The sequence below is a fragment of the Nerophis ophidion genome, unplaced genomic scaffold (assembly GCF_033978795.1).
Source record: "Nerophis ophidion isolate RoL-2023_Sa unplaced genomic scaffold, RoL_Noph_v1.0 HiC_scaffold_61, whole genome shotgun sequence".
Taxonomy (NCBI): domain Eukaryota; kingdom Metazoa; phylum Chordata; class Actinopteri; order Syngnathiformes; family Syngnathidae; genus Nerophis; species Nerophis ophidion.
Window position 1 is genome coordinate 382,501 of NW_026906983.1, and position 14,072 is coordinate 396,572.

The following is a 14,072-nucleotide window of genomic DNA, read 5'->3' on the forward strand; positions in this document are numbered from 1 at the left end:
TCATTTATTTTTTTACTTTGCTTCTTATACATTTCAGAAAGACACTTTTAGAGAAAAAATACAACCTTAAAAATGATTTTAGGATTTTTAAACACATATACCTTTTTACCTTTTAAATTCCTTCCTCTTCTTTCCTGACAATTTGAATCAATGTTCGAGTTATTTATTTATTTTTATTGTAAACAATAATAAATACATTTAAATTTAATTCTTCATTTTAGCTAATGTTTTTTCGACGAAGAATATTTGTTAAATATTTCTTCAAACTTATTATAATTAAAATATAAAAAAAATAATTCTGGCAAATCTACAAAATCTGTAGAATCAAATTTAAATCTTATTTCAAAGTCTTTTGAATTTATTTTCAAATTTTTGTTTGTCTTTGTTAGAAATATAGCTTGGTCCAATTTTTCATGTATTCTAACAAAGTGCAGATTGGATTTTAACCTATTTGAAATATGTCATCAAAATTCTAATATTAATCTTAATCAGGAAAAATTACTAATGATGTTCCATAAATTCTTTTTTTTATTGTTTCAAAAGTATTCGAATTTGCTAGTTTTTCTCTTAATTTTTTTCGGTTGAATTTTAAAATTGATAAGAATCAAATTTAAATCTTATTTCAAAGTCTTTTGAATTTCTTTTCAAATTTTTGTTTGTCTTTGTTAGAAATATAGCTTGGTCCAATTTGTTATGTATTCTAACAAAGTGCAAATTGGATTTTAACCTATTTAAAACATGTCATCAAAATTCTAATATTAATCTTAATCAGGAAAAATTACTAATGATGTTCCATAAATTCTTTTTTTTATTGTTTCAAAAGTATTCGAATTTGCTAGTTTTTCTCTTAATTTTTTTCGGTTGAATTTTAAAATTGATAAGAATCAAATTTAAATCTTATTTCAAAGTCTTTTGAATTTCTTTTCAAATTTTTGTTTGTCTTTGTTAGAAATATAGCTTGGTCCAATTTGTTATGTATTCTAACAAAGTGCAAATTGGATTTTAACCTATTTAAAATATGTCATCAAAATTCTAATATTAATCTTAATCAGGAAAAATTACTAATGATGTTCCATAAATTATTTTTTTAATTTTTTCAAAAGTATTCGAATTTGCTAGTTTTTCTCTTAATTTTTTTCGGTTGAATTTTGAATTTTAAAGAGTCAAAATAGAATATAAACTATGTTTCAAAATTAAATTCATTTTTTTCGTGTTTTCTCCTCTTTTAAACTGTTCAATTAAGTGTTTTTTTCATCATTTATTCTCTACAAAAAACCTTCCATAAAAGGAAAAAAAATGTACGATGGAATGACAGACAGAAATACCCATTTTTTTATATATATATAGATTTATTTATTAAAGGTAAATTGAGCAAATTGGCTATTTCTGGCAATTTATTTAAGTGTGTATCAAACTGGTAGCCCTTCGCATTAATCAGTACCCAAGAAGTAGCTCTTGCTTTTAAAAAGGTTGGTGACCCCTGATATAGTATATATGGGGTTCTATTCATTATAATTACACTCAGCTAGAAATAATATTTAGGTATGGCATCACTTACCTTTTACATGATACATCATATCAAATATATTATATAAATTAATACAATCAATTAGCATGTTATGTGAGTTTGCATGTACAGTAGGAATTTTTGTGCTCATGTTGCATACGGACGTATTTGAGTGATGGACCGGAAGCCATATTGAGTGTCGCGCTACCAATGTATGTGTGTGTGTGTGTGTGTGTGTGTGTGTGTGTGTAGTAATTGGCCTGTGGATTAATGGATCGCCCGAAGGACGGTTGATAAAACACGGCCGTGACTCGTCGTGAGAAAAGTGTGTTCACTTCAAAATGACACCTTGTGAGTGACTTTGAAAATAAAATATTGTTATGCAACAAACGTTTGTGTGGTGTTGCTTCCTTATTTGTCATCATTTAGCGCTGATGATAATGTGTAGCGACAGCAGCTGAACTGAGTGTGACAGCGTATCATTATTCAATCGGTCCGCTGGAACAAAAAATACAGATAGCAGTATCATTAATAATAATAATGGATTACAATTATATAGCACTTTTTTATACACTAGACCAGACCTGGGCAAAATACGACCCATGGGCCACATGTGGCCCATTAAGATTTTCAATCTGGCCCACTGGACGTTCGTCATAATTTTTTTAGAGCTTTAACATCAAAACTGTAGCCGCCATTGTGATGTGCGGTGCTGTTTTCAAACGACCGTAAGTCTTGAACTATAGAAAGTAATTACATGGTTGAAATCTGCGCTTTCGAGTGTTGTAGCAGTTATTACGGTAATCTACGTCACAGCAGCTCCGACCAGGAACAAAGAGATTTGTTTTCAGAGCAGCCAGCCCGAAACTCATGTGTCAGGAAGAGATGCGGAAGCAAATTTAGACGACACATTTCTGCATAAAATTGATAAGATATCATATTGTAGTTGTTTATTACACTTTGCATTCACATTTTGCTGTTTCTTACATTTTTGTTGTGTTTTTGCTTGATTGTAAAAGATGTCTATCGTTTGAGAAGTAAAAGAGGAGCGATGAATATATGTTAAAGGAGAACATTATCAGCAGACCTATGTAAGCGTCAATATATACCTTGATGTTGCAGAAAACAGACCATATGTTTTTTTAAACGATTTCCGAACTCTAAAAGGGTGAATTTGGCGATGTAAACGCTTTTTCAATTGTGACGTCAAAACGTGAAGCAATCTGCCACTTTCTCAAACACATTACACGCAGCAAGTCAAATCAGCTCTGTTATTTTCCATTTTTTCGAGTGTTTCCGTACCTTGGAGACATCATGCCTCGTCGGTGTGTTGTCGGAGGGTGTAACAACACGATCAGGGACGGATTCAAGTTGCACCAGTGGCCAAAAGATGCAAAAGTGGCAAGAAATTGGACGCACATTTTACCGACGACAGCTATGTTACGACAGAGATGGCAAGAATTTGTGGATATCCTGCGACACTCAAAGCAGATGCATTTCCAACGATAAAATCAAAGAAATCACAAAGGTGAGTTTTGTTGATGTTATTGACTTGTGTGCTAATCAGACATATTTGTTCACAGCATTACTGCAAGCTAATCGATGCTAACATGCTATTTAGGCTAGCTGTATGTACATATTGCATCATTATGCCTCATTTGTAGCTTGTGGAGAGACGCAGTCGACGGGCCGACAGCAGGCTGAGAAGAGCAGTGGTCCTGACCGAGATGGAGGCCAGGAGGCGGGGCATGCGGCGGAGAGGAGAGGCGTGACACACTCGGAGCCGCGCGGCAGCAGCAATCAGAGCAAGGTGCGTACACCACACACCTGCGCTCAATCCTATCATCTGCTGCTGCAGCATAAAAGAGGCGAAGGAGGAACGATCGGAAGATAAGTAGGTGCGGAACGATGCAACCCGAACGACCACGAGAGCGACGAAGGAGAACCCGAGCGAGATGCGCCCCCACCAAAGACACAACAAACGGCCACCGAAAGGTACACCGAAGCGACGAGCAGGATCAGCCGGCGCGCTAGAAATTGGCGCGACAGACAGGCAAGAAGACGTAATGATTGTTGAAATAATAAATCAAAGTCAAACCTGCTACGATGCGTCATGTGTCCATCATTACGGCAACCCACACATGGACGGCAGGAAGTCCGTCACCTAGCTATATTTGCATCCAGCCTTTTCCTCCACCCACATTTAATGCCAAACAAACACTTACCAATCGTCGGATTAAAGTTGCACCGGCGGTCAAAAGATGCAATTGTTGGTTAGAAGGCGATTGCCGAATTCGTCCTCGTTGCCGCTGTCTGTCATGATATGTGGCTCAACAGCTTCAGTTTCTTCTTCAATTTTGTTTTCGCTATCTGCCTCCACACTCCAACCATCCGTTTCAATACATGCGTAATCTGTTGAATCGCTTATGCCGCTGAAATCTGAGTCTGAAACCGAGCTAATGACGCTATACCTTTCTGTGCTATCTGCCATATTTGTTTTTGTTGGCTTCACGCAGTGACGTCGCAGGACAATAGACGTGTGGCTATGACGACAGTTAAAATCAGGCACTTTGAAGTCGTTTTTCGGGATATTGCGTGATGGGTAAAATTTTAAGAAAAACTTCAAAAAATAAAATAAGACACTGGGAACTGATTTTGATTGGTTTTAACCCTTCTGAAATTGTGATAATGTTCCCCTTTAATATTCAGTGTTTTATTGTTCATAGCTAATATTGTTAATCCCACTTTCTTTATTTTAATGTACATTTTCAGTGTCCCATTCAGTAAAACATGTTTAAATTGCATTCCGGTTTTTATGAGGTGGTCTGTCATAACTTTTTTAGAATTCTTTCGGACATTGTGATTTTTGGTATTAATGTTCCTGAAAAAAGAGATCCAAACACACATACTGTACAGCAGATTTTTACAGCTAATTGTGTATGTACTATTTATACCCACACACCTTGGCACAGTTTTGTGGCCGCAGAGTCAAAATATTTTCCCAGCTCTGTACTAGACACTCAAAGCGCTCACAGAGAAGTAAGTGCCATTCATTCATTTACACCACATTCACACTTTGGTGGTGGTAAGCTACATTTGTAGCCATGTGCACACAGCATTACCCCTCTCGCTTAGCTTCTACTCAAACAACTAGCCAGTCACCGTGGATTTCAATTCAACAACTAAAGATACTAACGTCATTGTAAATAAAGCCACTTTTCCACTGCATGCTGCTTCTGGCATTTAGTCATTTAGCTCGTTAGAAAGACTTCTTACAGCGGGCACGGTCACATGACTTCATTTCACCAATCCAAACTAAGCACTCGTGACCTTTGACTCCATTTCACCAATCAAACGGAGCTTGGCAGTCACATGACCCCACTCAAACTACACTGTAACAACACCATGATGTCATAACTCGTCAAGGTTGACAGACAGACAGACACACACACACACACACACACACACACACAACACCAAAGGATAGATTGTTACCATTAGTGGTTTACCAGAACATTTTAGTGTCTATATTCTTTACAATTGCTAATTACATTGAATCTATATTCAATGATAGCTAGCGTTAGATCAGGGGTCTTCAACCCGCGGCTCTGGAGCCACATGAGGTTCTTTCATGCCTCCCTGGCTCCCTTCGGCTTTGAAACCGAATGTTAACAAATAATGGTTACTTGATCTATTATATTTCATTTTATTTAGTTGGTTTATTTTAATTCAACAGTTGTTATTTTGGAGAGTTCTGGGATCTTGTCATAGGAAAATAAAACCCATGTGAATATATTGTGGATGTAAATGTATGTCACAGCCCTTATGCGACATCTCTTGCTGCCATGCAATTAAATTGTTTTTAGCGGTCAACCCCTAGCAATGGACGGATCAACAAAGATAGATATTTTATTTACTTACATTTTTATAAATTTGCTGTTTTTATTGATGAATAGGTAGTTGTTTTTAATTTTTAGTCAAATGAATATTCCACAGATGTATGCCTTCAGAATGTTGGAATGAGTTGATTTTTTAATTTCAATTCATTAATAAGGGAAGGAAGAGTGTATTTTGTTTCTTATGTTCAAAACAATTTGATGATTTGCTTTGTTATACCTACAAATCAATCAAGTGTTTGATTTCATAAATCCTATAGCACACGTGTAACAAAACTATGAGTGGTGTTATCGTCATTTTAGGAATCTAACAGAGTTTGTGGCTATAGGTGGGTTTTATTTGGGGGGAAACGGGCTAAAATGTCTCTTTGTATGCTGAAGGTTGCCGACCCCTGCGTTAGATCAACACACAAAGCTAATGTGCGTGTTCATGATATGGATGTTAAGTTAAAGTACCAGTGATTGTCTCACACACACACACACACACACACTAGGAGTGGTGAAATTTGTCCTCTACGGTGCCGCGCCCGGAATGCATTTAACCCCACATTCCAACCCTTGATGCTGAGTGCCAAGCAGGGTGGTAATGGGTCCCGTTTTTTTAATAGTCTTTGGTATGACTCGGCCGGGGTTTGAACTCACAACCTACCGATCTCAGGGCGGACACTCTAACCACTAGGCCACTGAGTAGGTATGTGTGTAGTGACATCATTTTGAGCTAAAAGCCATGTAGATGATATGCTTTCAAGGATAAATATTTTCTTTTTAGACATTGTTTTAACATAAAGCCATGTATATTATATGATATTATGCTTTCATGGATAAATGTTTGCCTTTTAGACATTGTGTTAACATTATCTGATTTTTTTACTGACTTTAAACAAATCACTTTTCCTGGGGACTGACTACATTGAAAACCTATCAGTGTCACTTCTCATTCTGGCATGTGTATGCGTGGCATTATGATCAGTAATGGACATGCATGTGCTGTCAGTCATGTTATGTTACTGATACATGCTAGTGGACTATACTTTTGGAGTATTACTTGGCCATCCATCCACCCACCTTCTTCAGCTTATCCGAGGTTGGGTCGCGGGGGCAGCAGCCTAAGCAGGGAAGCCCAGACTTCCCTCTCCCCAACCACTTCGTCCATCTCTTCCCGGGGAATCCCGAGGCGTTCCCAGGCCAGTCAGGAGACATAGTCTTCCCAACGTGTCCTGGGTCTTCCCCGTGGCCTCCTACCGGTTGGACGTGCCCTAAACACCTCCCTAGGGAGGCGTTCGGGTGGCATCATTACCAGATGCCCGAAACACCTCATCTAGCTCCTCTCCATGTGAAGGAGCAGTGGCTTTACTTTGAGTTCCTCCCGGATGGCAGAGCTTCTCACCCTATCTCTAAGGGAGAAACCCGCCACCCGGCGGAGGAAACTCATTTGGGCCGCTTGTACCCGTAATCTTGTCTTTTCGGTTATAACACAAAGCTCATGACCATAGGTGAGGATCGGAATGTAGATCGGCCGGTAAATTGAGAGCTTTGCCTTCCGGCTCAGCTCCTTTGTCACCACAACGGATCGATACAGCGTCCCCATTACTGAAGACGCCGCAACGATCCGCCTGTCGATCTCACGATCCACTCTTCCCTCACTCATGAACAAGACTCAGAGGTACTTGAACTCCTCCACTTGGGGCAGGGTCTCCTCTCCAACCCGGAGATGGTACTCCACCCTTTTCCAGGCGAGAACCATGGACTCGGATTTGGAGGTGCTGATTCTCATCCCAGTCGCTTCACACTCGGCTGCAAACCGATCCAGTGAGAGCTGAAGATATTGGCCAGATGAAGCCATTAGGGCCACATCATCTGCAAAAAGCAGAGACCTAATCCTGCAGCCACCAAACCGGATCCCCTCAATGCCTTGACTGCGTCAAGGTTTCTCATAGTCATCATTGCCACTGTCAGCGACGTCCCATTGGATGTGAGTTTTTCCTTGCCCTTATGAGGGCTGTACCGAGAATGTCGTTGTGGTTTGTGCAGCCCTTTGAGACACTTGTGATTTAGGGCTATATAAATAAACATTGATTGATTGATTGATTGATTCTGCCTACAAAGAACTTAAAAAGTATCCAAACACCTCCTTTAAGGTTTTATGTACATGCAGTAGGTATATATGTCATTTAGTAACAGGTACTTTTTTAAAAAGATGGAATATTTACATATTTTAGCTTATTAGCGCATTACTTTCAAAAAAGCATCACTACATTTGCTTTTTTTTTAACATCACTGAATATTACACACTGCATACTTACTGAGAGCCAACCTACTTTCTAAAATACCACTTACTGTACAAGGTCTGCTGTCACTATGACGCAGATTGATAGACTCTTGTTATATTCCCGTTTAGATGAAGACTCATAATCGTCGCACGGTATGGGGGGTGAAGCCAAGCCTCTTTTCGGGCCTAAATTAGCTGTCAAAGGGTACCAATTTGTCAGGTAAGAGGCACAATTCATAATCTGGAATAATCTTTCACCAGCACCGAGGCGAGGAAGGAGCTCACCAGCCGGTGATGTCAAAATAAACACACAAGCTATAAATAGTTTGTTTGCGTTAGCACTCATAATAACAATATCACTAATACTTGGTTGGTATCCAAACCACAAAATGCAAATGTAGTATTGTTGGCGCTTTTTGGATGGTTATGGAGGACCTCTCATTGGCTCCATTGCATGTGGACTTTTATTTACATTTATGAGTTAGAATGTGATCTAAAAATATATTATATATATATATATATATATATATATATATATATATATATATATATATATATATATATATATGTCTTGATTGGATTATCCAGAGAATAGTGCTCGATACCGTGGTAGAGCGCAATATATAGGTGTGGGAAAAAAGTAGAAGAGATGAAGTAGTCTTGTGATTTTTTCCCACACCTACACACATATACATATATATATATATATATATACATATACATATACATATACATATACATATACATATATATATATATATATATATATATATATATATATATATATATATATATATATATATATATATATCGTCATGTCTTTCATATTGATTGTGAACTATAGAAAAATTCCCCCAAAAAGTGCAGTTCCCCTCTAAATTCCAGTGATTAGATTTAAGACTTGAAGTGTATGAGCATGAAGTGATGAAGCCTACTTGGATGAGAGGACAAAGGTCTTGTAAGACAAAGTGAAGAGTCCAGTTGTGATGGATTGAATGCCCTGAGAATAAAATGTTGTGCTTACTTGGACTGTGATGAAGCTGTGAGGACTCAGGTGGTTTGTCTTCATGCTCTTCAGTCTTCACAGAGACAACAGTCAGTGGAAACTTGCTGACATCAGCCTCCTCCTGCCATAGAAGACACTCTCCCTCCTGACTGATCCACACTTCCTCCTCTTCCTCTTTCATGTGGGGGGGATGCTGGACATCTGTTGGGTAAATAAGTAAAAACAATTAATAGAGAATAAAAATATTTTTGAACTGACAGTGTTAACACAATTACATTTTTTGTGTTCATTTGTGTGTTGTGTTAACATTGTGTAGCAAAACAACCAATAAAAACACAGGAAATACCCATTTGTTTCCTAAAATAATTCAAAAGTGGTACAGTGAGTACAAAAAAACGACTTTGAAATCTGATGAGGGGCAATTTGAAAAGTTTTTATAAGTACAAGGCAGCATTGATTGGGCAAAGTGTGTAAATATTTTATTCTCTATACAGTCTATTACACCTAATCTTTATCTCTAAACTTAACCATAATATTATAATGACATTGTCATTACCATCATTTCAGTATCATGGAAATAAAAAAAAATCTAAACCACAAAAAAAAAAAAACATTCGTGGTATGTTTTTTTTATCATGCAAAATACGTTTTGGTGGTCATTTTGTTAGCTGGGCCAAAAGGAACTTTTACGAAAAGCATGTTTTAATATGTGCTGTTTCATGGAGTATCTTCATCAACAATTCCACTTTAGGAATTGGAGACCATCTACGACACGCTGAAGGAAAGTCAGTCACCTTTATGTTCTTTTAATAAATCAAATGTTGACTACTTTGGTTATTGAAATTAAATGTTTACTTTCACTTATTGATGCATGTAAGTGAAAATCAGGAAGCGAAATTATTAGATTTGATTACAGTACAAAATGTATTTGGTGAGTGTGTGAGTTTTGTGTAAACATGTTGATACAGGTTTACATCTTCTTGGGGACTGGAACACAGATATGTCCTGAAAGGATGCACCCATTTTTAAAACCTTCACTAAACTGTGCCACCAACATTGTCTCACTTAGCTCATTAGGCAAACTACCAGAGTAAGTGAGTTCTTTTAAACCTTCATAGACCTCCTTGTTACTTCTGACCAGTCTCAGATCACCACAAGTGGAACTACTGTGTGCGGCTTAAAGGCCTACTGAAATGAGATTTTCTTATTTAAACGGGGATAGCAGGTCCATTCTATGTGTCATACTTGATCATTTTGCGATATTGCCATATTTTTGCTGAAATTATTTAGTAGAGAACATCCACGATAAAGTTCGCAACTTTCGGTGCTAAGAGAAAAGCCCTGCCTTTACCGGAAGTCGCATACGATGACATCACATGTTTGATGGCTCCTCACATATTCACATTGTTTTTAATGGGAGCCTCCAACAAAAAGTACTATTCGGACCGAAAAAACAACAATTTCCCCTTTAATTTGAGCGAGGATGAAAGATTTGTGTATGAGGATATTGATAGTGACGGACTAGAGAAAAAAGAAAAAAAGTTAAAAAAAAAAAAAAAACACGATTGCATCAGGACGGATTCCGATGTTTTTAGACACATTTACTAGGATAATTCTGGTAAATCCCTTATCTTTCTATTGTGTTGCTAGTGTTTTAGTGCGTTAAATAGTACCTAATAGTCGGAGGTGTGAGTCCACGCTAGTGTTGACGCCAATGTCTCAGGGGAGTCGACGGCAGCTATGGACGGCACAAGCTCAGCTTTTCTCCGGTAAGAACTGACTTTTTAACCACAATTTTCTCACCGAAACCTGCTGGGTGACATTTGGTAGGGATCTATGTTGGCTTGACAGCGCTCTGATCCATAGGAAAGTTTCACCTCCAGGAATTTTAAACAAGGAATCACTGTGTGTTTGTGTGGCTAAAGGCTAAAGCTTCCCAACTCCATCTTTCTACTTTGACTTCTCCAATATTAATTGAACAAATTGCAAAAGTTTCAGCAACACAGATGTCCAAAATACTGTATAATTATGCGGTTAAAGCAGACGACTTTTAGCTGTGTGTGTGTGCAGTGCTCATACTTCCTATAAACCCGTGACGTCTTGCGTACACGTCATCATTACACAACGTTTCCAAGACGAAACTCCCGGGAAATTTATAATTGTAATTTAGTAAACTAAAAAGGCCGTATTGACATGTGTTGCAATGTTAATATTTCATCATTGATATATAAACTATCAGACTGCGTGGTGGGTAGTAGTGGCTTTCAGTAGGCCTTTAAGTGACCATTCCATCATTTTCTGTACCCATAAAGAACATGGAACCGAGGCTGACGGCCACAAAATAAGCGAAGCTACAATCCTCAAGACCTAGACTAGCAAGGCTTTCAATGACAAACTGCCGAAATAAGACTCGCCCCGGTACTTGCAAATACACAGGTCTTTGGGTCAATTCCTAACCTCAAAAAAGTAAATAACTTCACAGTCAAAGTGGGTGACAATATTATAACAAACAAAAATGAGATTACCTATCTTGGCTGCATTGTAGAGACTAATCCCTCCAGTGAAAATAAGACTACTAAGTTAGTCAAAGAATCGACCGACGAGTTCCGTTCTTACTAGAGTTGTCCCGATAACAATATTTTGGTACAGGGACCTGTACCAAAATGTATTTCGATAATTTTCTAAATAAAAGTGACCACAAAGTGCTGCATTATTGGCTTTATTTTAACAAAAAAAAAATCTTACGGTATATTAAACATATGTTTCTTATTGCAAGTTTGTCCTTAAATAAAATAGTGAACATACAAGACAACTTGTCTTCTAGTAGTGCAGTAAGTAAACAAACAAAAGCTCCTAATTTAGTCTGCTCACATATGCAGTAACATATTGTGACAAAGGACAGCCTTGGCGGAGTCCAACCCTCACTGGAAATGTGTTCGACTTACTGCCGGCAATGCGGACTAAGCTCTGGCACTGATCGTACAGGGAACGGACCGCCACAATAAGACAGTCCGATACCCCATACTCTCTGAGCACTCCCCACAGGACTTCCCGAGGGACACGGTCGAATGCCTTCTCCAAGTCCACAATGAACATGTAGACTGGTTGGGCAAACTCCCATGCACCCTCAAGAACCCTGCCGAGAGTATAGAGCTGGTCCACAGTTCCACGACCAGGACGAAAACCACACTGTTCCTCCTGAATCCGAGGTTCGACTATCCGGCGTAGCCTCCTCTCCAGTACACCTGAATAAACCTTACCGGGAAGGCTGAGGAGTGTGATCCCACGATAGTTGGAACACACCCTCCGGTCCCCCTTCTTAAAGAGAGGAACCAAAATCCCGGTCTGCCAATCCAGAGGTACCGCCCCCGATGTCCACGCCATGCTGCAAAGTCTTGTCAACCAAGACAGCCCCACAGCATCCAGAGCCTTAAGGAACTCCGGGCGGATCTCGTCCACCCCTGGGGCCTTGCCACCGAGGAGCTTTTTAACTACCTCAGCGACCTCAGCCCCAGAAATAGTAGAGTCCACCACAGATTCCCCAGGCACTGCTTCCTCATAGGAAGACGTGTTGGTGGGATTGAGGAGGTCTTCGAAGTATTCCTTCCACCTATCCACAACATCCGCAGTTGAGGTCAGCAGAACACCACCCGCACCATACACGGTGTTGATAGTGCACTGCTTCCCCTTCCTGAGGCGGCGGGCGGTGGTCCAGAATCGCTTCGAAGCCGTCCGGAAGTCGTTTTCCATGGCTTCCCCGAACTCCTCCCATGTCCGAGTTTTTGCCTCCGCGACCGCTGAAGCTGCACACCGCTTGGCCTGTCGGTACCTGTCCACTGCCTCCGGAGTCCTATGAGCCAAAAGGACCCGATAGGACTCCTTCTTCAGCTTGACGGCATCCCTCACCGCTGGTGTCCACCAAGGGGTTTTAGGATTGCCGCCCCGACAGGCACCAACTGCCTTGCGGCCACAGCTCCAATCTGCCGCCTCGACAATAGAGGTGCGGAACATGGTCCACTCGGACTCAATGTCCAGCACCTCCCTCGTGACATGTTCAAAGTTCTTCCGGAGGTGGGAATTGAAACTTTGTCTGACAGGAGACTCTGCCAGACGTTCCCAGCAGACCCTCAAAATGTGTTTGGGCCTCCCAGGTCCGTCCGGCATCCTACCCCACCATCGCAGCCAACTCACCACCAGGTGGTGATTGGTAGAAAGCTCCGCCCCTCTCTTTACCCGAGTGTCCAAAACATAAGGCCGCAAATCCGATGACACAACTACAAAGTCGACCATGGAACTGCGGCCTAGGGTGTCCAGGTGCCAAGTGCACATATGGACACCCTTATGTTTGAACATGGTGTTTGTTATGGACAAACTGTGACGAGCACAAAAGTCCAATAAAAAAACACCACTCGGGTTCAGATCCGGGCGGCCATTCTTCCCAATCATGCCTCTCCAGGTTTCAGTGTCGTTGCCAACGTGAGCGTTGAAGTCCCCCAGTAGGACAAGGGAATCACCCGGGGGAGCACGTTCCGGTACTCCCTCAAGTCTTCCCAAAAAGGGTGGGTACTCTGAACTGCTGTTTGGTGCATAAGCACAAACAACAGTCAGGACCCGTCCCCCCACCCGAAGGCGGAGGGAGGCTACCCTTTCGTCCACCGGGTTGAACTCCAACGTGCAGGCTTTGAGCCGGGGGGAAACAAGAATTGCCACCCCAGCCTGTCGCCTCTCACTGCCGTCAACGCCAGAGTGGAAGAGGGTCCAATCCCTCTTGAGAGAAGTGGTTCCAGAACCCTTGCTGTGTGTCGAAGTGAGTCCGACTAAATCCAGCCGGAATTTCTCGACTTTGCGCACTAGCTCAGGCTCTTTACCCCCCAGTGACGTGACGTTCCACGTCCCAAGAGCTAGCTTCTGTAGCCGAGGATCGGACCGGCAAGTGCCCTGCCTTCGGCTTCCGCCCAGCTCAAATTGCACCCGACCTCTATGGCCCCTGCTATGGGTGGTGACCCATGTTGCCTCACCTCTGGGCCTGGCTCCAGAGGGGGGCCCCGGTGACCCGCGTCCGGGCGAGGGAAATCTGGGTCCATGTTTTTCTTCTTCATAAAGGTCTTCGAGCTGCTCTTTGTCTGATCCCTCACCTAGAACCTGTTTGCCTTGGGAGACCCTACTAGGGGGATTTATGCCACCGGACAACATAGTTCCTAGAATCATTGGGACACGCAAACTCTTCTACCACGATAAGGTTGCAGCTCAGAATTTCTAGGCGCAGTCAAGGCGTTGAGGGGTTCCGGTTTGGTAACCGCAGGATTAGGTCTCTGCTTTTTGCAGATGATGTGGTCCTGATGGCTTCATCTGACCGGGATCTTCAGCTCTCGCTGGATCGGTTCGCAGCCGAGT

General features: G+C 40.9%; 1 protein-coding gene across 6 annotated transcripts in view; it reads right to left on the bottom strand.

The window, feature by feature from the left end:
* LOC133547095 (oocyte zinc finger protein XlCOF6-like) overlaps nucleotides 1–14,072 on the bottom strand; it is a 106,387-nt gene that overhangs the window by 88,846 nt on the left and 3,469 nt on the right. For 5 of the 6 annotated variants that reach the window (XM_061892916.1, XM_061892914.1, XM_061892912.1 and 2 more), the window contains one exon: nucleotides 8,697–8,879. The exons of the other annotated variant lie outside the window; for it this stretch is intronic. In XM_061892916.1, coding sequence (XP_061748900.1) covers nucleotides 8,697–8,859 — 163 coding nt within the window. In that variant the 5' untranslated portion in view covers nucleotides 8,860–8,879. The remainder of the gene's footprint in view (nucleotides 1–8,696; nucleotides 8,880–14,072) is intronic. 6 annotated transcript variants of the gene reach the window in all.